Source organism: Chanos chanos, chromosome 8, assembly GCF_902362185.1.
Source record: "Chanos chanos chromosome 8, fChaCha1.1, whole genome shotgun sequence".
Lineage (NCBI taxonomy): Eukaryota > Metazoa > Chordata > Actinopteri > Gonorynchiformes > Chanidae > Chanos > Chanos chanos.
The window spans coordinates 5,893,952-5,916,150 of record NC_044502.1 but is presented as its reverse complement, the minus strand read 5'-3'; the positions used below and the strand labels follow the sequence as shown (position 1 = coordinate 5,916,150).

The 22,199-nt window shown below is 45.1% G+C and overlaps 1 protein-coding gene across 1 annotated transcript in view; it reads right to left on the bottom strand.

Annotated features, from left to right (window-relative positions):
• tanc1a (tetratricopeptide repeat, ankyrin repeat and coiled-coil containing 1a) overlaps positions 1 to 22,199 on the bottom strand; it is a 55,323-nt gene that overhangs the window by 13,709 nt on the left and 19,415 nt on the right. Inside the window, 9 exon segments of the mRNA XM_030781169.1 lie at positions 1,816 to 2,423; positions 4,593 to 4,759; positions 5,216 to 5,447; positions 6,135 to 6,310; positions 6,883 to 7,167; positions 7,919 to 8,044; positions 10,956 to 11,255; positions 13,942 to 14,146; positions 17,412 to 17,542. Of these exon segments, the coding sequence (XP_030637029.1) occupies positions 1,816 to 2,423; positions 4,593 to 4,759; positions 5,216 to 5,447; positions 6,135 to 6,310; positions 6,883 to 7,167; positions 7,919 to 8,044; positions 10,956 to 11,255; positions 13,942 to 14,146; positions 17,412 to 17,542 (2,230 nt within the window).

The following is a 22,199-nucleotide window of genomic DNA, read 5'->3' as shown; positions in this document are numbered from 1 at the left end:
CATCATCATCATTATATCACTCCTGTTACACACTACACCACACTCAAAGAGTTAAAACTACACTCCTGTTACACACGCCACCACACTCAAAGAGTTACAAAGAACTACACACACACACACACACACACACACAAGTATCTACAACACTGTCACTATCATCATCATCATTATATCACTCCTGTTACACACGACACCACACTCAAAGAGTTAAAACTACACTCCTGTTACACACGCCACCACACTCAAAGAGTTACAAAGAACTACACACACACACACACACACACACACACACACACATACACACGTATCTACAACACTGTCACTATCATCATAATCATTATACCACTCCTGTTACACACACTCAAAGAGTCAAAACTACACGCACACGCACACACACACACGTATCTACAACACTGTCACTATCATCATAATCATTATATCACTCCTGTTACACACGACGGCACACTCAAAGAGTCAAAACTACACACACACACACACTCTTGTATCCACAACACTGTCACTATCATCATCATCATGATTACACCACTCCTGTTGACAAGACACCACACTACATTCAGTTACCTACAAACACACACACACACACACACCTTTCACATCATCATTATCATCATCATCATCATCATCATCATCACTACCATTACAAATGTTCTCTTCCTCTTGTTTGTAATGTAAGGTAAGATAATCAGTAGGACTGCCAGTGTCCTTTCACACTACAGCACTGACCCTCAGGATTACTCTGGCTTTACCCAGGACATTACACAGCTCGCAGGTTTTTCTCTTTTTCTGTTTCTTTTTTCCTCTTGTTGACAGAGGGAGTTTATTTAATTTGCCGATTTAAAATAAAAAATTAGACCAGTGGAGTCACTGAGTCTCCAAGCCTGGACCATTGACTGTTGATTTCGCTGTAACCAGCTCATCCTCAACTATTCACTCTGGGTTTTGCTCCCTATGCCTGATTACACGCTGTTAAATGCTGTCTAGACAGCCCTGGCACGAAGGATAAGTGAATATTATTCTCTCACTTCGTCCTTCACTCTTTCATGACGACTAAAACCTGTAAGCGTGTCGGTAAATTCCAGTTCTGTCAGGTTCGAGAGGATACGCTAAAACTTTTAAAATATCTGCAGCAGACTTCTGCAGTGGCATAACACACGCTCAGCTATATTTTGTCCATGTTTAATGGGCTGTGGTTTGTACCGCTTCCTGTAGTTTTTAAGGACAACAACCTCTCCTGTGAAGTAAACACGCTGCTCATAAAGGCGGAGGTGTGAGCAGATTTCCGTTAAACGAGCAGAGTGTGTAACGTTATTCAGCGCTGAATGAGCGAACAGCTACCACACTGTAATTATACGAGACAATCACAAAGAAGCTCTTACAAACTCATCTCACCAGCACACGGAATTTAAGGCATTTTAACGAGAGAGAGAGAGAGCGAGAGAGAGAGATGCATGCCACGGATAACCGATTTTATGGTATCTTGCTGTGTTATCAGCTAGCAGGTGGCCTCTGTATGACCTCTGCTACCGTTGTCGCAACATTGATTTGAAGTGTTCGAGAATTATCTGCGTACTACAACAGAGCACTACGACAGAATAAAAAGCTGTTTGTTACACTAATATTATGTATATATGTATTATGTACAATAGAGCAAAATGCTAAGCTTATCTGAATTCTATTAGTCCCTGTGTTTCGCTGCTTAGTTTGAGGGGCTGAATATCTACCGCCCGGCTCTGTTTGTCTGTGCTTTGGTTTTCACCAAAACAATAACAACAACAGAATTACACGGCATCTCACCTGGGCTCACAGAGGAAGTCCGTGCTCTCCCCGTCCGCTCTCCACACCAACCACTCCCTGAACGACGGGTGACAGAACATCCGCGTGCGATCCCGCCGACCGATCAGAAAACAGGACAGGGTCTCCATGCGTTGCGTGAAATCATCCCACTCCAAGCCTCCCCGAATTGCGCCGGAGTTCAGCGCCCTGAAGAGTTGCTCGTCGGTTAGCGGGTGCAGAGAGGCTAGCGCTACGTTGAGCACCGGCAGCACACGCGTGAACGCGGCTGCGGACGGGAAACGCATGTTGCATTGCAGCAGGTAAAGCTCGGACAAGGAGACGGGTAGAACCTTGTAACTGGAGCTCTTTATGACCAGATGGCCTTTCTCCAGAAGGTCAAGGGTCAGTTTCAGATAGAGGTAGGAGCCTTGACTCCGTGAGACCAGGTGAGAGCTGAGCTTAGCTACCGTCGCCGGATCGGCTTTGCCGTTTAGGGCGATATTGCCGGCGATTTCCGTGCTAGCATCCACACGGTGCTGGACATAAGAGGTAAGGTCGGCAGATATGTCTGAGTTGCTGTGAAAATCGTCCAGAGAGATGATGGGAAATGGGAGGAGACTGATGACTTCCTACCAGAAAACAAACACAAAAGTCCTGTCAAAATCGCTTTAAATGTACCATACATTAACATTACCCATCACACATAATACATTAACATTACACATGACACATGATGACCTAACTATTAGCATAATTCATGTGAAATACATGAATTATAATATATATTAATGAATTATGATATATATTAATATAATTAATACCTCTGAACTAAATCTGAGCTGAACTGTTTTGTTGGTTTTGATGATCCAACATACTTGTACATTTCTGAAAAAATGGGCTTTAAAAAACCCATACCTAAAAAAACTGCCCAGGAGAAAAAAAAAAAATCAGTATGTCACTATCTCCTCAGTCTCTGCCTCACTGTTCACACAGAGAAGTATAACCCCCGAACCACACAAAGACTGCCAGGTTAAGAGAGAGAGAGTTTTAAAAAAACAACATGCATTTATTTAAAATATAAAAGTGCGAGATGTTGAGTTTGCTTTGCTGTTGTATGTTTTGTTGTGGCAAAACAAAACTGAGGCGAGCTCCACTTTGTCAAAGGGATTGAGTCAAAGGGAATGATACACAAACACATACATATATGAACACGTATCATAATATAAATAATGTATGTACATTCAGAGCCGAATGAGTATATTCAGCGGAAGCATCTAGACTGAGTATTTCACTCTAAAAGACAGAGAGAACGCTCGTGGATGACAGACGGATGTTGTGAAGACTGTTGTTTTGGTAATTTATACAGTATGACTCAGACCACTGAGGACAGATTGATTCTCTCTCTTTCTCTCTCCCTCTCTCTCTCTCTCTCTCTCACAGGCACACAGACTGATCCCCCTAAAGCCTAAGTGGAGCCGACCAAAATAAATCATCATCGAAGTGCATCATCGTCGTCGTCATCTTCATCCTCGTCACAGTCATCTTCAGTTACACCTTCATCAGCTGTCCTGCATTTTTTGTTGTTGTTGTTGTTGTTGTTGTGATAATTATAACCAAAGTCATCACAGCATATTTTCATTAAGGGATGGAGGGAGAAAAAAAATGGTATTGAATCAGCAAATGCCCAAATTAATTAAACAAAAAAAAAAAAATGCATCCAGACATATCAAATGAGGACAGCGAATTGTGAAGGAAAAGCTGAATGAGTGAGTGAGTGAGCGAGCGAGAGAGCGAGCGAGTGATGGAGTAAAAGAGCAGAGACAGAGAGAGAGAGAGAGAGAGCATCTGTCCGTTGCATCACATCCCCTAACCCCTCGTTACATAACCTCCGACCTTCCCGGCCGCGGTCCAGGCTGTTAAAGACTGGTCGTAATCTCCGGAGGATTACCAATAACCTCTGAAAACATCGCTCGCCATATAGAGCAGTCCCAACACACAGCCCTCCGCTCCGTTCTGGACTAATCACCTTAGAGCCTTACACACCGCCTGCACGTCGTGAATATCGACAAACCCGCGGCTAAACGCCACGGTCTCGCCGCTAGAGCTAGAAACCGCCGTAAAGAGCTACTGATCAAAACAAACTGAGCCTCCTCAAGTCTAGCGACAGTTTAATCCCCACGGTGCTGATGGCACACAGGAGTCTGAGACCCACGAAGCTGAAGTTCATTAGTTAAGATCCTGGTCTCCAGCAGAATTACAACAGCGAAGCAAGTTCAGACACAACGCAATGACTTCAGTCCTCCGAATGGATTAAAGAAGCATTGTCATTAGAGAGAGCTCCCACGAGAGCTAATCCAGGGTGTAGACCCCATAGGATTCTGAATAATGTTCATTACCTAAAACAACAAAACATACAGCAAATGAACTGCATTCCACTCCACTCCACTGGCATCTCCTCAGTGCTGTTCTTCCTCATATTCCGATTCCCGGTGGGCGATTTGTAGGGGGGATGAGGGGAGGATGCCATCCCCCTTGTTAGCACAATGACCAAAATGCATCCCTATTGTTAACCTGCCATCCCCCTATATACTCTATAGAGTAGTGTCAGTGACCGTTAGGCCATACCCCCTGTTAAAAATAACAAATTGCCTACTACCTATTCCCAACTCAAGAACTTACAAAGGAGGTAACAACATCAATGAGACGAAGTGAAAGTTAAAACATTGAGAAACATACACATACACACACACACACATGTGCGTATGGGTTTAATGAGGAACTCTGGGGCATGGACTCACCACAAGGTTGACCCTGACGGTGACAATGAGTTTGAGCCAGACCGGAAACTTGGAGATGATTTTGGTGATGAAGGAGGCGATGGTGTCGCCGTAGTCTGGCTTGTGGAACTCTGCCTCGTTCAGACCGTCCACCAGGATGATGTAGTCTTCCTCCGCGATCTTCCTCTCTGCGTTGGTCAGAGACAGATGATATGAGCAGGATGTTAAAAAAAAAAAAAGTTCTAATTTGTGTTGTTAAACCAGAAACCTCAGCTCATGCTGATGAGTTCGGTGTTAACCCACGCTTTTAAAACTGTGAAACAACAAATATCGTTGAACGAAAAGGTAAAAGATCAGTCGAGAACATTTTAGATGGCTCAAGAAAATTCTAGATTGTTTTAAAGGTGTCTACTTGTAATTGTGGAGCAGCTAAAAACATTTTTCAAAAAAAAAAAAAAAAAGAGAACCTTTCACACCTCTAATTTGTGGAAAGAACCGGTAAAAACTACCCTCCCACAGTATCTACGTTAAAGTAAAGTTTTCTCTCACATAGCGACACCGCACCACAATTCATCTGATCGCGAGACTCCTACCGAGACGCCATGTGCTACGTCAGCTCTAGAGCCGAGAGGTCGACGTCTCACCTTTGCGGAGGTTCTCGAGCGGTTCGAGGATGCCCCTGCGGAAGGCTGCGGCGGGGTCCTGGACGCAGGAGCGGAGGCTCAGGAGACTCTGGAGGTGGGTCTCTCTGAGGAGGAGTTCTCTGTACGGGCCCAGCTGAGGAGCGCGACAGAGCAAGGCGGCCACGCTGTGCACAAACTCCGGCACCAGACACGTGTAAGTGTTATCGGCCTGACAGTAATGATACGCTATCACCTTTCAGAGAGAGAGAGGGATGGGGAAAGATTAGATTAAGAGCAAAAGAAAGAGACAGGTGCTAAATTACATAAAAAGGTTTTAGCGTTTTTCATAACAGATTGCGGTTTGAATGACACAAAGGAAGACAAGGGGCAGTTGTAAAAAAAAAAAAGTTAAGTTTTGCATGCACAACTCTGGCCGTTTTCAAGTGCACACCACAAATAGACAAGTGACAGAACTCTCAGTCTTAAAGGAGTGTCTGCCAGCAGATGGCTGATTAAATAGGCAGAAACAGACTCCAGAGAACGAAAGAGAGAGAGAGAGAGAGAGAATAAAAAAAGAGAGAGAAAGACGAAGAGGTCCAGATGTACACGCAGAATGCGTTTCTCACAGTCGCAGTGTTAAACACGATCTGTATGTGAACATCCGCTTGCGTGAGTCACAAAACAGCCGCCCCCAAAATAAAACGGTGACTAAGATTTTAATCGGATAAACTGGAGCGGCGAACTACGTGGGTCTACGGCCACTTTCCACACACTTCTCTTTACGTATAGACGGCATTTGTCTGAGACGGGCACTGTGTGTTTGCATGTGTGTGTTTGTGTGTGTCTGTGTGTGTGTGTGTGAGTGTGTGTGCGTGCGTGTGTGTTTGTGTGTGTCTGTGTGTGTGTGTGAGTGTGTGTGCGTGTGTGTGTTGATACGTGCCTTGTTAGCCAGGCGTTTCACGGCCTCTTCTCTGTGCCTCTGTATTTCGGGGGTCCCCGGGCAGCTGCTGCTTCTGAGGGAGCTGGAGGAGCAGTGGGCTGGTGGGGAGAGAGAGGAGGTGGAGGTCAGACCTGATTGGCCGTGAGGGTGTTCTGTAGTTCTACTCCCACCTGTAACTGCAAACAACATTACATATACATATATATATACATATATATATATATATAAAGTCAGAAGGTGCAAGATAGCTTTAGATCAGGGAGCTATAGACCCATTTCTATATGTCCACACCCCCTTACCCATTTCATAGTGTCTGTTCACTCTCTAGTTCACTCCCTTACTTACAAGTTTTCTTACACTTTTATCTGGTCAAATACTGAACTTCGCACTGGCTCTTACACCTCACACAGCTCCTTAATGGGTTCATGCTTTGTTTGTATTTTGCCTCTCTTGTAAGTCGCCCTGAATAAGAGCGTGAGCTAAATGAATAAATACAAATGTATGTAAATGTGTGTGTATACGTACATATATACATAGATACATATATATACATACATACATATATGTGTGTGTGTGTGTGTATATGTATATATAACATATATACAATATTTATACAATATATATACAATTCTATACTGCAATGTATGTACAATGTGTATAGAACTTATACAATATATGTATACAGTATATAAATATGTTGCATATGTTGAGGTTCATTCCCTCTGTGTGTGTGTGTGTGTTTTCTTACTCTTGGGTGAGGCACCAGGGCTGCTTGAGGCGATCTGTCTCATGCGCCCGCCATGACAGCTGAGGGAAACCAGTCGCGATATGATCGCCGTCTTCCCGAGACCCACGTTACCCACGATGACGGATCCTCGTCCCTCCCCCGATTCCCCGCCCCCCCTCAGGACCTCCTCCAACCGCAGGAAAAGCCAATCGCGGCCTACGAACACCGTATCCGCGGTAACGCTGGGCACCTCAAAAAGCAGCGGTTTCAGCATGATGTCCACTGGCTTGTAGGGGGCAAATCGCGCTGTGGAGTACAAAAAACAACGTCCTATCTGTCGTTGTCATGGAGACACACATACACAAATGCTGTGCTCTGACTACATACAAAATGTGTCTGAATACATACAAAAGCGGGGTGGGGGGGGGTGGGGGTGTATTCTCCCTGAGTCATTGAAAAAGTGTATAAAGGGAATCTATTTTTGTCACTTTTCATGACAGATTTTCACGTTCTCGTGGTAGTTGACTCAGTTTGAACACAGTTTGCATCATCTTCAAACACACTGACAACTGGCTGAGCTCAGTTTTTGCGTCTGAAAAATCTGTACCAGCGAGAAAAAGGGGTAAGGTTCTTCCGTGTTTTCACATGTTGGCCTTGTGAAGCACGATGCTAATATTGACCGTTCGTTAGAGTCTAATTGCGTCGCGGGGCGCTAACTACACACATACGTCTTCCCAGGGAAGCGCTATCCCTGACTCAGCGTGCTTGCGGGGTTTGTGCTATTGACAGAATTTACAAAGTATTCATGACTACCAATCTCCCACTTCTGCTAACTCTCAGAGCAACGTTGAGCAGCACAGTAAAGGAGTTAAGCGGCTACATTTTTTCTTCAAACAGCCGGTTCAAACTCTAATATGGATCCTGAGATTCTAGCAATCAAAATGGAGTTCAGAGAAGTTCTCTGCAAAAAAGGCGTTGAGGAAGGAAAGACACTCTGCCTACAGTGTGGTGTATCAGCGGAAGCACACACAGGGATTATGGGTAATGAAGGTGGTACCTTTGTTCTCCTGACTCCGCCCACCGGTGTGTGAGCCATGCCAGGGCACACGCATGGAGGAGCGCTGGGGAGCATTTCTTTGTTCATCCAAATACCTAAGGTCCTCCAGTTTAGTGGAGCTTGTAGCTATTGGGAGACAAAGAAAAATTTTTAAAAAAAAATTTTTTCGAGCACTTTAGTACACAAACTTTATGAAGAGGGAGTAGAACATGTACACTGCATAATTTATTGTGACTTCGTACGCTGAAGGTCAATTTAACTCAAATATATATCCCAGGTGAAATATCCCTGCAAACTGAAACCGCACATACACAGTGCTTACACACTCCTTATCTATCACAGATGGCCAAGAATCCTTAATTACCCAATAGATATCATGCCCACAATTCTGCACTTAACCCCCCTCTCTCTCTCTCTCTCTCTTTCTCACTCTTTCTCTCTCTCTCTGTCTTTCTCACTCTTCCTCTCTCACTCTCTCTATCTCCCTATCTCTCTCTCTCTCTCCCCCTCTCTCTCTCTCTCTCTCTCTCTCTCACTCTTCCTCTCTCTCACTCTCTCTTACACACACACACACACAAACATACACCCGACTGAAAACAGGCCGTAGAGATTGAGTACTCACAGTCGGCAGTGTACTGAGGCATAAAAATGTTTAAGTGGTGAAAAAGAAAAAAAAAAGAACAGGAGGCATTTTAAGACGTCCTGTCTTTAGAGAACCGACAAGTTAGCGGCTTCTTAAAAACGATCCCATCTTGATTTTAAAAAGGGCAGCGGGCACTTACAACCTCTCACGAGCCAGAACAAAACCATCCGAGTGGTGGACAGTTTAAAATCGTTAGAAAAAAATGCACTCAGAGGACATTTAGAAACCACTCTGCCTTTAAAAAAAGAGAAGAAGAAGGGGGCAGTAAGTGTTTAAAACCATTCCACCTTAAAAAGAAACAACAAGGGTTTAAAATCATTCCACCTTAAAAAGAAACAACAAGGGTTTAAAACCAGCCTTAAAGGAACCAGCTGGAGGTGGGACCCAGTCCAGTATGGTACTCTTCTCCCCAGTATATCTGTACCGTAAGGTTTCCGACTGTAAATCTGTAGTCAGTATAGGTATGGTACCTCCAAAGTTTGTCTGTTTACAGGCTTTGTAAACTAATGGCAATCTTTTGTTGTTGTGAGTCTACCCATACACTATAATAAAAAGTGTGTGTGTATCGAGTAATGTGACTGTGGTTGAAATTGGATTTGCTACACAACTGGCTTCAACACCATCCCTTCAACACCAGCCCTCTGAGAGAGAGAGAAAGAGAGAGAGAACCAGTGGATGGGATTACATGCCATCAGGCTGGCAGTCAGAACCCACTGCCAACTGGGCATGGCTGATCGCCCCGGAGAAACGCACGCACAGATCTACTGCGGAAAAACACACACGCAGACCACTCAAACCAAAGGTTAACCCTTCACTAGACTCTCAACTCCGTCAACTGTCTACTGCAAAGACATCAGCGACATTCACTTGAATCCCAAACTACACAAAGGGCAGGTTGTTCAATCATTCATTCGTTCGTTCGTTCGTTCATTCACTCACTCATTCAGCCACTCACTCACCCGTTCATTGTTGCATCACATGCCAGCAAAACAACACAGTCCTTTTGCTTCATACTCCATAATCTAATCTGATTGAAACCCATAATCTCTGCAGACTGGAAAGTACAAAAAAAAAAAAAAAAAAGGGGGGGGGGGGGTGAGCATCACGTTGCACTCGTTCGTGAGGTAAAGGAGGACGGGGAGGGGGCGCGGGGGATGGGAGGGCTTCGTTTTCAGATGTCCGAGCCACCCGGGGAAGACACGAGCGACACTAATCCGGCCTCTATCTTTCATTCGGTCACGTGCAGGCGAGTCTGGGTCCCGGTGCGGGTCCCGCGGGGACCGGAGGGGGCTTAGATGCTACTGAAGCCCAGAAAAAGTGCACCGGTCTAGGCAGAGCACACCATGCCGCACTACCCCCCCCCCCCACGTCTCTGGAGCATCTGTGCTGTCTTAACAGATCCAAGCGCAGCAAACCCAAGTCAAAAAAACGTGAGCTGGTAACATGACAGACCGGTAAAACAGTGGCTGAAACTGATCTTATGACTGAATAAACCTTTTAGCTTTTCCTTTAGCTTTTTAACGTTTGCCTTTTTTATATTATTATTATTATTATTATTATTATTATTATTATTATTATTATTATTCCTGTTTGGGGCAGCGACGGCAGTATTTTCCACTCAGGAAATAGTGAGACTGAGACAAGCTTTATCTGAGATAAGTTTTAACTCGTGATCAAAAACCACTGCAGATGGTGTACGCAAACAAGTGAAAGCGTTTAAGTTCACTTGAGGTGTGGTGGGCGCTTGGCTCTTTATCTATGCTGCTTAAGAAGGAGACTGCATCAACATGAAATCAAAGCTCCAGATTTTCTCTGCTTTACTGCCCGGCCCGACAGCAGCGGCAGCAGGAGGAGAAGAGAGGAATCAGTTCGACACTTCAGTGAGCTCCATCCTCTGGGAAACACACACACACACACACTCGCGTGCACGCACGCTCACACACACACACACACACACAAAGACACACATATTCACACACAGCTGTGGAGAGACAGCCTGATCCCCAGAGAAGCTGTTGGCAACCTCAATGCATGAAAAAATAACACACACACACACACACACATACACACACACACACACACACACAGACACACACAGCACTACACCAGATAGGATCTCCTCTAAACACACACACCCACACACATACACACTCAAATCACCCAGGAAGTAACACCCTCCAACATGTCAAAATCTGCTGGAATGGGTGTCACAGTGAGATGGAAGTCTACAAATGCATGACGGAGAGGCAGTAGAGAGAGAGTCCACACTTCTGGTACAGACTGTGAAGTTAAATACACACGCTCAACTTAAACACAGAAAAAACACCGTTGTCCGGCGGACCGCCACGCGCACGACCCGATCGCGTAAACAGCGCGTGGGAGTTTTAGGCTGACCTGCCACAGAGTTGGGGCGTGGCATCACGAGCGAAGCGCTGTGATAGGTCACAGGACAGTCTGCCGGGGGCGTGGTTTGCGTGGTGGTGGGGGGCGTGGTCCCCGTGGAAGCGTCACTTTGAGGCAGCGCTTCGGCGGGCGCCGAGGGCGGGTCTTCCTTAGCGACGGTGGCGCACGGGGACGGTCCGCGGTCGTCACACTCTTTCCCGCTCCCGTTCACGCCGCCGCTGCCGCCGCCTTTGGCCCACTCCAGACTGGAGCCTCCTCGCTCCTCATTCTCAGAGGAACTGGTCACAGTCGCTGAGGGAGGAGATAAAAAAAAACACAGAGAGAGAAAGAAAATGAAAGAGGGGAACATGAGAGCAAGGAGGGGAGGACGAAGAGGAGAGAACAGGAGGGAGAGAGAGAGAGAGAGAGGGAGAGAGAGAGAGAGAGAGAGAGAGAGAGAGAGAGAGAGAGAGAGAGAGAGAGAGAGAGAGAGAGAGAGGGAGAGAGAGTTCGAAAGAGGCAGACGCTACAGCGTAGGGTGAGAAGAGAGAGGTAAGAGACCGAGAAGGAGAAAACAAAAGAAGGACAGAGAGAGAGAGAGAGAGAGAGTGATTGAGAAAAAGAGAGCGAGAGAGACATGGAGGAGAGGAGAGGAGAGGAGAGGAGAGGAGAGGAGAGGAGAGGAGAGGACAGGAGAGTGAGATAAGGGTGCCAATACGGAGAGGTATGAAAGACCTGAATCACTTCTCTAAAGGGCTTTCGGGAAGAGGACTGAGTTGTCGCTGAGGCGGACAGAGGTAATGGCTGTCAGTCGCTTGCTTTGTACAGTTGCCTTTTTGCCCTACCTCTTAACATCCAAAAAAAAAAAAAAAAAACGAGAAAAAAAAAACATACTATTTTAGGAAGGGGACAAAAAAAAAAGATGTCCTACTTCAAGAATCCACGGTCAGACCTTAAACGAAGCCAGCGTCGTCCTAGTTTTGTCGTTACACATCTAAACCTTGAGAACAGTAGAGGCTACAGCAAAAAAAAAGAAAGAAAGAAAGAAAAAAAAAGAGAAAAAAAGAAGAGCCCAGCAAACATCATGCAAGTAAGTCATTCTGAGGTAACTCACGCTGAGCTGTGTCACACTGAGGTAACTCTAAAATTCCCATGTTCCCTTTCCTCCCCATACCCTTACTGATCATATATATATATATATATATTTTTTTTTGGCAGGGGACGAGAATTAGCGGTGCGTCTACTCATCTCTCTCTGTGTGAGTGCAGTTAAGTCCCCCCGAAATCTCCCTGCTGTTACCACGGCAGCAGAGAGCCTGCCTCGCGCCTGCTGCGGTCTTACAAAACAGCATTTAGAGCTGACAAAGGAAGTCAGGACTCGGTAACTGGAAAAAAGGCAGAAAAGTAATAAAATCTGACATGACTCATATTGCGTTACGGAAAATCGTCACTCAGCCTCAAGTCCCGCGACTGCCGAGGTAAAGTGAGTTTGCGTACGTGTTTCTCGACTGTGTGAGGTGTTTTGAATGCACCTGATGGATACGTGGTTGTGTACACAGGCCAACGGGGAGGGTGGGGGGTGGGGGGGGGGGGGGGAGACAGAGAGAGAGAGTGTGAGAGAGAGAGAGAGAATGAGTGGCGGCAAACACAGACCGCTGAAGAGGAGGGATCAGGAGGGAGCGAAAAGAAGGATTATTGACAGATGAAAGACAAAGACGTCTGAGAAATTGAGGGATTGGACATGCTGGGTGACGCAACGCGAGGGGCCTCCGTCAACGACCAAACTGAATGATGGGATATTGGCTGTGCAGGGACGAACGGCCCCAGAGAATTAGGGGACCGTAAAAAGGCGTGCTGGAAACCATTTCTTGCTCCAGAACAGAAGTGCGAACACAAGAGTCAGCTATTATACACAGCAGCGGTGCTGCTACCAGACAGAATAAAGGAACAGTGAATCTTAGGGCGGGACCTCAGACTACCATACCAATCACATGTCTTCTGTAACTTTCATGTAATGGAATATATGAGTTACAGATCATGCGTAACTGTAACTGTTTTTGTTTTGTTTTGTTTTTTTACTGAGGTTATTGTTTTGGTTATACTTTGATGTTAGAAGATACACTAATCTATACATTGTACATTGAGAATACAAAGCATGTTTACTTTAGTATTTATTTATAAAATGGGATCCTGACTAAGAAAAGGACGTAAACCAGTATTACCCAACAACTCCCACTTAAATGTTACTGAGTTAATTTGATGTCCAATGCATCGGCTGTTGTTGTCGGGATAAAGGGTTTCAGTCTTACTTTTCCTTAAGCAGTTGCCAGAAACTAAAAGACTGTTTTGTTTGGATTTTTGGGGTGTTTGTGTGTAAGTGTGTGTGTGTGTGTGCGTGTGTGTGTGTGTGTGCGCGCGCGCATGTGTGCGTGTGTGTGTGTGTGTTTGTGACCAAAAAAATCTAGTTTTCTGTGAAGATCTGAAATGCACTCAAACCTACGCTGATTTACAGTACTGTTAACGATGGTGTCTGAGGCAACAGTGAATATCCAAATAAACAACTTTTAAAATGTCAAATAGCTTAAAAAAAAAAAAAAAAGAAAAAGAAAAACAAAGACCTAGTTTTTGAAGGTGTAGCGCTTTCTGAGCGATATACAATTGTGCTGATGTATTGTCCTCATTGGCGTTCATGGAAGGCGGGACAAAGACACAGCCTTCCCTACTGGTCATTCAGACAGGACGTCAAGCAAAAGTCACACGCTAATGCACCTGAAGGGTTTCAAAGTCTAAACAACAAAAAAAAAACCACTGATCTAGCGAAATAACATATTAGTAAAAACCACAGCCGATTAATGAATGAAAAGTAAACAACCGTCAGAATGACCAGCAGGATGAATTCCCCTTCCATCCCTTTTGCGTTCACACACTCATGCATTTTATGACGTTTGTCTATTTTTATACGAGGTTTTAGTATTTTTCTCGGAGTGCCGTCCACTCACCGATGATGCCGCTGTCTTTGCTCTCCAGCGTGGAGCTGGGCGTGGTGATGGTGGTGATGGTGGTGGGGGCGGGGCTGGGGAGGCAGACGCCGGGCCTGTCGGACTCATCCTGGTTGAGCGTCGAGCACGGACTCTCCACGCCCGGAGACGCCGTGCTGCTGGTCAGAGTCGACGCCGGACTCACCCCCTGCCTGGGAGCTACACACTATAGACGGAGAGAGAGAGAGAGAGAGAGAGAGAGAGAGAGAGAGAGAGAGAGAGAGAGAGAGACAGGGGGGCGGGATGGGAGGAGGGTGGGGGAAGGAGAGAGAGAAAGAGAGAGAGAAAGGGAGACAGAGAGAGAGAGACAGGGGGTGGGATGAGAGGAGGGTGGGGGAATGAGAGAGAGAAAGAGAGAGAGAGAGAGAGAGAGAGAGAGACAGGGGGGTGGGATGGGAGGAGGGTGGGGGAAGATGAGAGAGAGAGAAAGAGAGAGAGAGGGGGGGGGGGTGGGAGGAGGGGGGGGGAAGATATGAGAGAGAGAGAGAGAGAGAGGGAGAAGAGAGAATAATAAGAAGGGTAGTAGATTCGTTCGACTTGAGTCCTCCTTTCCATACAAGGGAAGAACTTAAAATACTCTGACCCTCTCTGGGTTGCCCTTGTTCCAATGTAAGCAACTCCCCCGCCCCCAATGTGTTTTTAGCATAGCATAGCAACACACACACACACACACACACAGAGGGAAACACTGTAACACTGTGCAGGTGTTTCACATGCGACAGTGACAGAGAACAACAATCACAATTGCTGTGGATGATGATATAATCCACAGAACAAACAAGAACACACAATTAAACCGAAAGAAACATACAACTCTCTGCTACTATAACAAAATACAACTCTCTGCTACTATAACAAAATACAACTCTCTGCTACTATAGCAAAACACAACTCTCTGCTACTATAACAACATACAACTCTCTGCTACTATAGCAAAATACAACTCTCTGCTAGTATAACAAAATACAACTCTCTGCTACTATAACAACATACAACTCTCTGCTACTATAGCAAAACACAACTCTCTGCTACTATAACAACATACAACTCTCTGCTACTATAGCAAAATACAACTCTCTGCTAGTATAACAAAATACAGCTCTCTGCTACTATAGCAAAATACAACTCTCTGCTACTATAGCAAAATACAACTCTCTGCCACTATAGCAAAATACAACTCTCTGCTACTATAACAAAATACAACTCTCTGCTACTATAGCAAAACACAACTCTCTGCTACTATAACAAAATACAACTCTCTGCTACTATAGCAAAATACAGCTCTCTGCTACTATAACAAAATACAACTCTCTGCTACTATAGCAAAATACAGCTCTCTGCTACTATAGCAAAACACAGCTCTCTGCTACTATAACAACATACAACTCTCTGCTACTATAGCAAAATACAGCTCTCTGCTACTATAGCAAAATACAACTCTCTGCTACTATAACAACATACAACTCTCTGCAACTATAGCAAAACACAGCTCTCTGCTACTATAACAACATACAACTCTCTGCTACTATAACAAAATACAACTCTCTGCTACTATAACAACAGTGCCACATGGTAGCACAACACAGTTCAATCTCCAACCGGAGGCATTTTTCGTATGTATAATTTAGACGTAGCGGCAATAACCGAAAAATTTTGAGCAAACACAGTGTTTTTAAATATATATATATGGATTTTCTATGAGTGGATCAGTGAAAGCCCAGATATGTTGTCCTCTGCTCTCACTGTATGTATCCCGAGTTCTATCTGTGTTTTATATAGGTCAGGGAGAGTGATGGTGTATGTGTGTGTGTGTGTGTGTGTGTGTGTGTGAGAGAGAGAGAGAGAGAGAGAGGAGTGTCCATGAGCTGGAACCCTGGTCTCTTGAGAACAGCTGCCTGCCAACGCTCCAGTGAGGGATTCTCATCTGCCCAACACCCTTCTTCACGCACACACACACGCACACACACACACACACACACACACACACACACACACACACAGAGGACAGGCGTATCCCCTCTGCTCTCGGTCTCTCTAACTCAAACGTGAGTCACCTGCTTGCCGTCTTCTCCTCATTGTTTTCAGTTTCATTCGATACGAAATGGAGGCTATTCCCATTAGGTTGCTGTATCATTTATCTTCACTGAGACCATCCATATTATTCAACCCCCCCAACACACACACACACACACACACAAGACACACACCTTTCCCATATGAATCACACTACGCATTCACCGTTATGGCTAAGACACAGAGACACAGCAAGAGCTCAGATAAAAGTACTCAGATAAAAGACAGAGAGAAAATAGAGGGATAAGAGATGGAGAGATGAGAGGAGATGACAGGCAAGCAAAGTACTGTTAATGCACATGTTTTGGGTTTTTTTTTTTTAAACTTAAGATAATCTAAAAGGATACAGAAAAAAAAGCTTTTTTTTTTAAGTTGTTTGTTTTGGACGAGGTGGATGCCAAGAATAACGACCAGCCTTTGATAGCAATGATCCGTGAAAAAACGCAATGTGTAGGCTCACGGGCCAAACTTAGATCACAGATATTCTGCACAAATCTCTTTTTTTTTCCCCTTAACTCTGATGTGTGTTTGTGTGTGCATGCACGTGTGTGTTTGTGCATGTACGTATGTGTGTGTGTGTGTGTGTGTGTGTGTGTGTGTGTGCACGCATGCACGTGTATGTGTGTGTATATGTATGTGTGTGTGCATATGTGTGTGTGCGTGCGTGTGCGTGTGTGTGTGTGTGTGTGTGTGTGTGTGTGTGTGTGTGTGTGTGTGTGCGCGCCTGCCCGAAGAACGAAGCCACATGCAGCAGGATTCCGCGCGGTCCGTGAGAGCCCTGCTGATTTGCTGAGGAAAATCAAAAAAGCAGCGTGCGGACATCAAAAAAAGCCCTCTTCAGCGGGACAGATCCCAGACTGAAGCATCAACTCGGGGGTAATTACGCGAAAACGTGCCGACTAACGTATCTAGTGGCAGAGTTGAGAGTTTCCCGAAATTTCTCAGAACAAAGAGTTTTATTTAAAACTAACCTCAGCGCTGTCGACAGTTGAAACATTCTAAGGTCGATCTCACAAACGCGAAACCCCCCAAAAAAACAAAAAAACAAAAAAACAAAATCCTCAGTGATTGTTAAGTCTGTATCAAGAGTAAGAGCCAAGTTCATTCAAAAGGCAAATGATGCTACCGCAACAAGAGTTATTTTTAAATCTTGTTTCTTTCCAGTTTTTCCCTATAGTCTAGGGCTGTATTTTGCACTGTGTGTAGAATGGGTGTGTGTGTACATGTGTGTGTACGTGTGTGTGTGTGTGTGTGTGTGTGTGTGTGTGTCTGTGTGAGTGTGTTTGTCTGTGTGGTGGGTGGATGTACGCGCGTGTGAATATGTGTGTGTGTGTGTGTGTGTGTGTGTGTGTATGTACCTTGGCTGGGCTCCTGTCCTCCATAGGTGTGTGTGGTGAGGTGGAGATGCCGTCTCCCAGTAGGAAACCCAGTCGTGTCATCAGCTCCTGAGCGGCATGGGAAGAGCCGGGCTGAGCCGGTGAGAGCAGTTCTGTTTTACACACACACACACACACACACAGCAGTGTTAGAGGAGAATCTACATTTAATACATTGACTATAACACTGACATACATGCTTCTCTCTAATTAGTCTGCATTACAACAATAAAAGCAAGTCATTTACACAAGTCGCTAAAACTCTCATTGCAGCTACACAGTACCCCTCATGTATATTCAGTGCTGAAACACACACACACACACACACACACACACAGCTGTGTAAGTATCACACGTCCTGTCTCACCAAGATCCCGGCACCAACTGTAGCCCTCTCAAATATCCTTCTCTCTGCACTGTTCTCTCCGTCTCTCTCTCTCTCTCTCCCTCTCTCTGCTCCATCGCCTCCTCTCTCTGAATGAATCTGTCTCTCTTCCCTCCCTCCCATCTCTCTCTCTCTCTTGCTCCACTTGATCTCCTCCCCTTTGAATAAATTCTCTCTCTCCCTCTCTCTCTCTCTCTCTCTCTGCTGAGGCGGTGCAGACAGGTGTTCTATAGGTTTGGTATGCTAGTACTTACTGTGCTCTCCACTGTGTGAAGCTTCAGAGATCCCTGACCTGAAATGCACTAGATAATATAAGAATCTGACTGAACCAGTTCTCTCTCTCTCTCTCTCTCTCTCTCTCTGTATGTGTGTGTGTGTGTGTGTGGCAGTTTACCACTCATAGTGAGAGGACAGGCTCTGAATCTAAATGAGTGGAGATCTGGCTGCAGTCAGCAGGGCATCTCTGCATCTCTGGCCGTTCAGGTTCACACACACACACACACACACACACACACACACACACACACACAGAGGAGTGGAGCTATTCACCACTGCCTGCACATCTGCCCAGCTGCAGAATAGCTAAGAGCATGTCCACTTAAGCATCATAGATTTGCTGTCAACACCGGACCGCTCTGTTTTACGGATCTGTCAGTGTACAGACAGACAATGCCAAAGACACAAGCACATCAAACCCAAAATCACAATTCACTTAACCATAAACACACACACCCTAAACCCCAAATCATGACCCACTTCACCGTAAGCACACACACACCCACGCAAACACACACACACACACACACACACAGAGCATGTCACGTTTACATAATTACACTATGTAAATGAGTGTGCATGCGTGTGTGTGTGTGAGAGAGCCTGGATCATCCCTGGGGGAGAAATGGGGCAAAGGGCCACAATAAATTTCCATACTGCATTATGTCAGCAAATACCTCCCTCTCCCTTTCTCTCTCTCTCTCCCTTTCCCCTCCTCCCCTGTATCCAACGCTGGCTGGCCATCAATCTGCTCCCACACCACACCAGTTCATCACTTACGGATGTTGTCGACGAGACCACACGAAGATTACGTGACCTAATCACGTAAATAAATGATTTATTACCGTTTATTAACGCTGAACTAAACATCAGTGCCACCTATTCATCTAATCACTCTCAACTGAACCTTAAGCTCCGCACGCAAAGGACGACTGAGTGACACTGTAAAGGGGGGTTTTGTTTGTTGGCTATAAAAACCAAGAACGAAACACAAAACAATGATGTTTGAAATGCTTAACATCCGTACAAAATCCATTCTCTGTCTATTGACTGGAGTGTATTCAACATATTTCTCAGTTTGGCTTGAGAAAACATTTAAATAAGGCTTGGCTTCATGAAATGAAAAGTTACTAAATAAATGTTCCTGTTTTGGATCGCTTTTTATCTGAGAGCAGAAATGTTGCTCTCAGGGAGAAAAAAAAAAAAACAACAACCTCATAAAGGACTGCATATTTTTTCTTAATGCATTTTCAATGGGACTTGGACTATGAAGCCAGATCATTGTTGAATTGAATTCCAGTTTATCTGCGTTTGCCAAAGGACACAGGCCTCCCAGTGAGCTGGGCCACGTCTTTCATCACTGGACGGATTATGTACCCGCTCAGACGTCTCCTCCGCAAACACGTGTTAGCGTTAGCTTGTTTATACTGGAGCGGCGCGCAGAGGGGCTGCTAGCGCGTAGCGGCTAGTCGGTGAACGCTAGCGCGAACCAACCCTTCCGGAGCGGTCGTGAATTCTCCGTCGCTCGGGCGAGGTGGGACGTGTTTCGTCCAGTGCATCTCAAAAGACAAGAGGATAGAAAAATGCCTATGATCTTGTTTACCGAAGTTACGAACTAACTGCAGTTTGAATATTGTTTCGTTGAAGTAGAAACAGGGGGTTGTTTTTTTGTTTTTGTTTGGGGGCGGGGCTTGCTGCCTTTATTAGGAGAGAAACCGTTTTAAATTCTGCAAATGATTTTTTTATTTCTCAAGCCAGATGTTATAATTTACCACCTGCTTGCGACAGGACAACAGCAGCACTTTGCTTATTCTCGGAGCTGTCTGCGTCCTCCTGACAGACACTCTTAAACTGTTCGACCTGTTCTCCTGACAGATCTTCACCTGTCCATTGGATGGTATACATCTGATCCGCTGTTCCTTTTCAAGGTCACTCCGGTTTTCCTTCACTCAAAAACTGATGCAATCTGTTTGCATGCTAAAAAGCTCCCCCTCCATCCTCCTCCTCCACCACACCTCCCTCATCCACTCCTCTCTCTCTCTCTCTCTCTCTCTCACTCTCTCTCCCCCTTGTAGAGGCCGCTAATAAGCGCTTTTCTGTGTGTGTGTGTGTGTGTGTGTGTGTGCGTGTGTGTGTGAGAGAGAGAGAGAGAGAGAGAGAGAGAGAGATGAAAATCTGGAGAAACAGAATGAGAACTGCTCTCAAACAGGTGCCCACTCATCTAGTCCAATTCACAGACCTGTATACAACGCCAGCACCTGACGAGTCTCACTGCTAGATTTATGGCTCATCTTCTCCGTATTCATCCTGACTGCCTCAAATCCATTTTTTACAGTCATCAACGCCTGTAATCTCAGAGCATGAGAAGTTTCAGGATGGAATTTCTTAAAAAAAAAGAACCCTTCAGACTGTCTCAAAATGCGCCTGTTTGAAAGGATGAATGAAAAGATTTCTTAAGACGTTTGTGGTTTGGGTCTTCTGTGAGAGGGAGGGGTACATTTCTTGTTTGAGAGGGTCAAAATTGAAGACCCCATGCCATATGGATACACTTAGTATCCCAGGGCCCACACAAATACGCACACACACACACAAATGTTTGTCTGTATATCTTATCTGAGGCTTCCCAACAACTTCCATTCTTCTCCAACTTAAAATTAATAACGTAACCTTATCCGTGACCACAACCAAGTAAATATTTGGGTGCTTTTTTGTTTTAACAGTAACAACAAAGTCTTTTTGAAAATGTCCCCACAAGCTGCGTGTTTCACTTGTTCAGATATTTATGTGGTCGTGCGGACATCTGGTCCACAGAGTGTCATGAGAATGTACACACACACACACACACACACACACGCAAGCACACACCAAAAACGCACAAGCACACACAAACAAAACATAAACACACGCACGCACACAAACACACACATGTGCACGCACACACACAATCACAAACACAAGCGCACACAACCACACACACACATACACACACCTGTACACTTTGACACCAATATAAGAGCACAGTGGAATACTCGTGTGATGCCACAGTCCTACCCCCAATAAAAAGCCCACAGTTCACTCTCAGCACATGCTAGCCAATCTCAATCTCATTCTCCTTCTGCAGAGAGAGAGAGAGACACAGAGAGAGAGAGAGAGAGAGAGAGAGAGAGAGAACTGAAAACTCATGCTCTCTGTGTTCTCAGCGGTGAAGCGCAGAACACGCTCACATTCTGCGGTTCTGTCACTACCTTCTGTTAGAGACGTGACCACTTCAAGACATCCATCAGTAGAGGGACACCGGCACGTGTGCGCCTCCCATCTGATAAAGACTCTCATTTCCGCACAACATCTCCAGAGCGTCCTTTTTGCAACGCACACGCGCGGAGAGATCTGCCGAACACGGCGAGGCCCAAAAAGCCAGGCCCTTCTAATGGACCGAGGAGAGCCACTCGAAATCTCTCTCTACAAAGCCAAGCGAAGAGGGCGGAAGACGGAGAGAATGATCAAAGCGCGTCTTAAAACGCCACGCGTTTCTAAAAGGACGACACGATGCAGGTACAATTAAGAGGTTTGATGAAAGATGAACACTTGTGCCAGATATACTGTATTAACAAAAAAGAAAGAAAGAAAGAAAGAAAGAAAAAAAGAAAATCTAAGGCATCCATAAAGGCTGGGGTAGAGGATAAGAATAAAAAACTTTTATTTTATCCAGCTATTACTTATAGGAATTAAAATATCACACTTCCTTTAACCAAAGGCATGATGAACTAAGGTTGCTGAGCCCACAGTTAATGGAGTTGACCTGTGAGATTTTGCAGGCAGATTTCGTTTTGCTGTGAGTATGAATGGAAAATAAAAAGTCAGAAGTCTAAAAGAGAAAACGCACAACAATAAAGAACTATTGTCGCTTTCACCCCCATCAAATGGGCCATGGTGCAGATATAAAGCCAATTTATTAAAAAAAACAAAAAAAACAACTTGGTTTAACAATCCTTGTCTAAGCTTGAAAGTACAGTGGTCCTCACGTCTAAGCATGAGAAAAATGCCAATTTCCCAAATGCCTCTGAAAATGTCCCACCAATATTTCAACAATATCTCCTCGCTCATCTGCC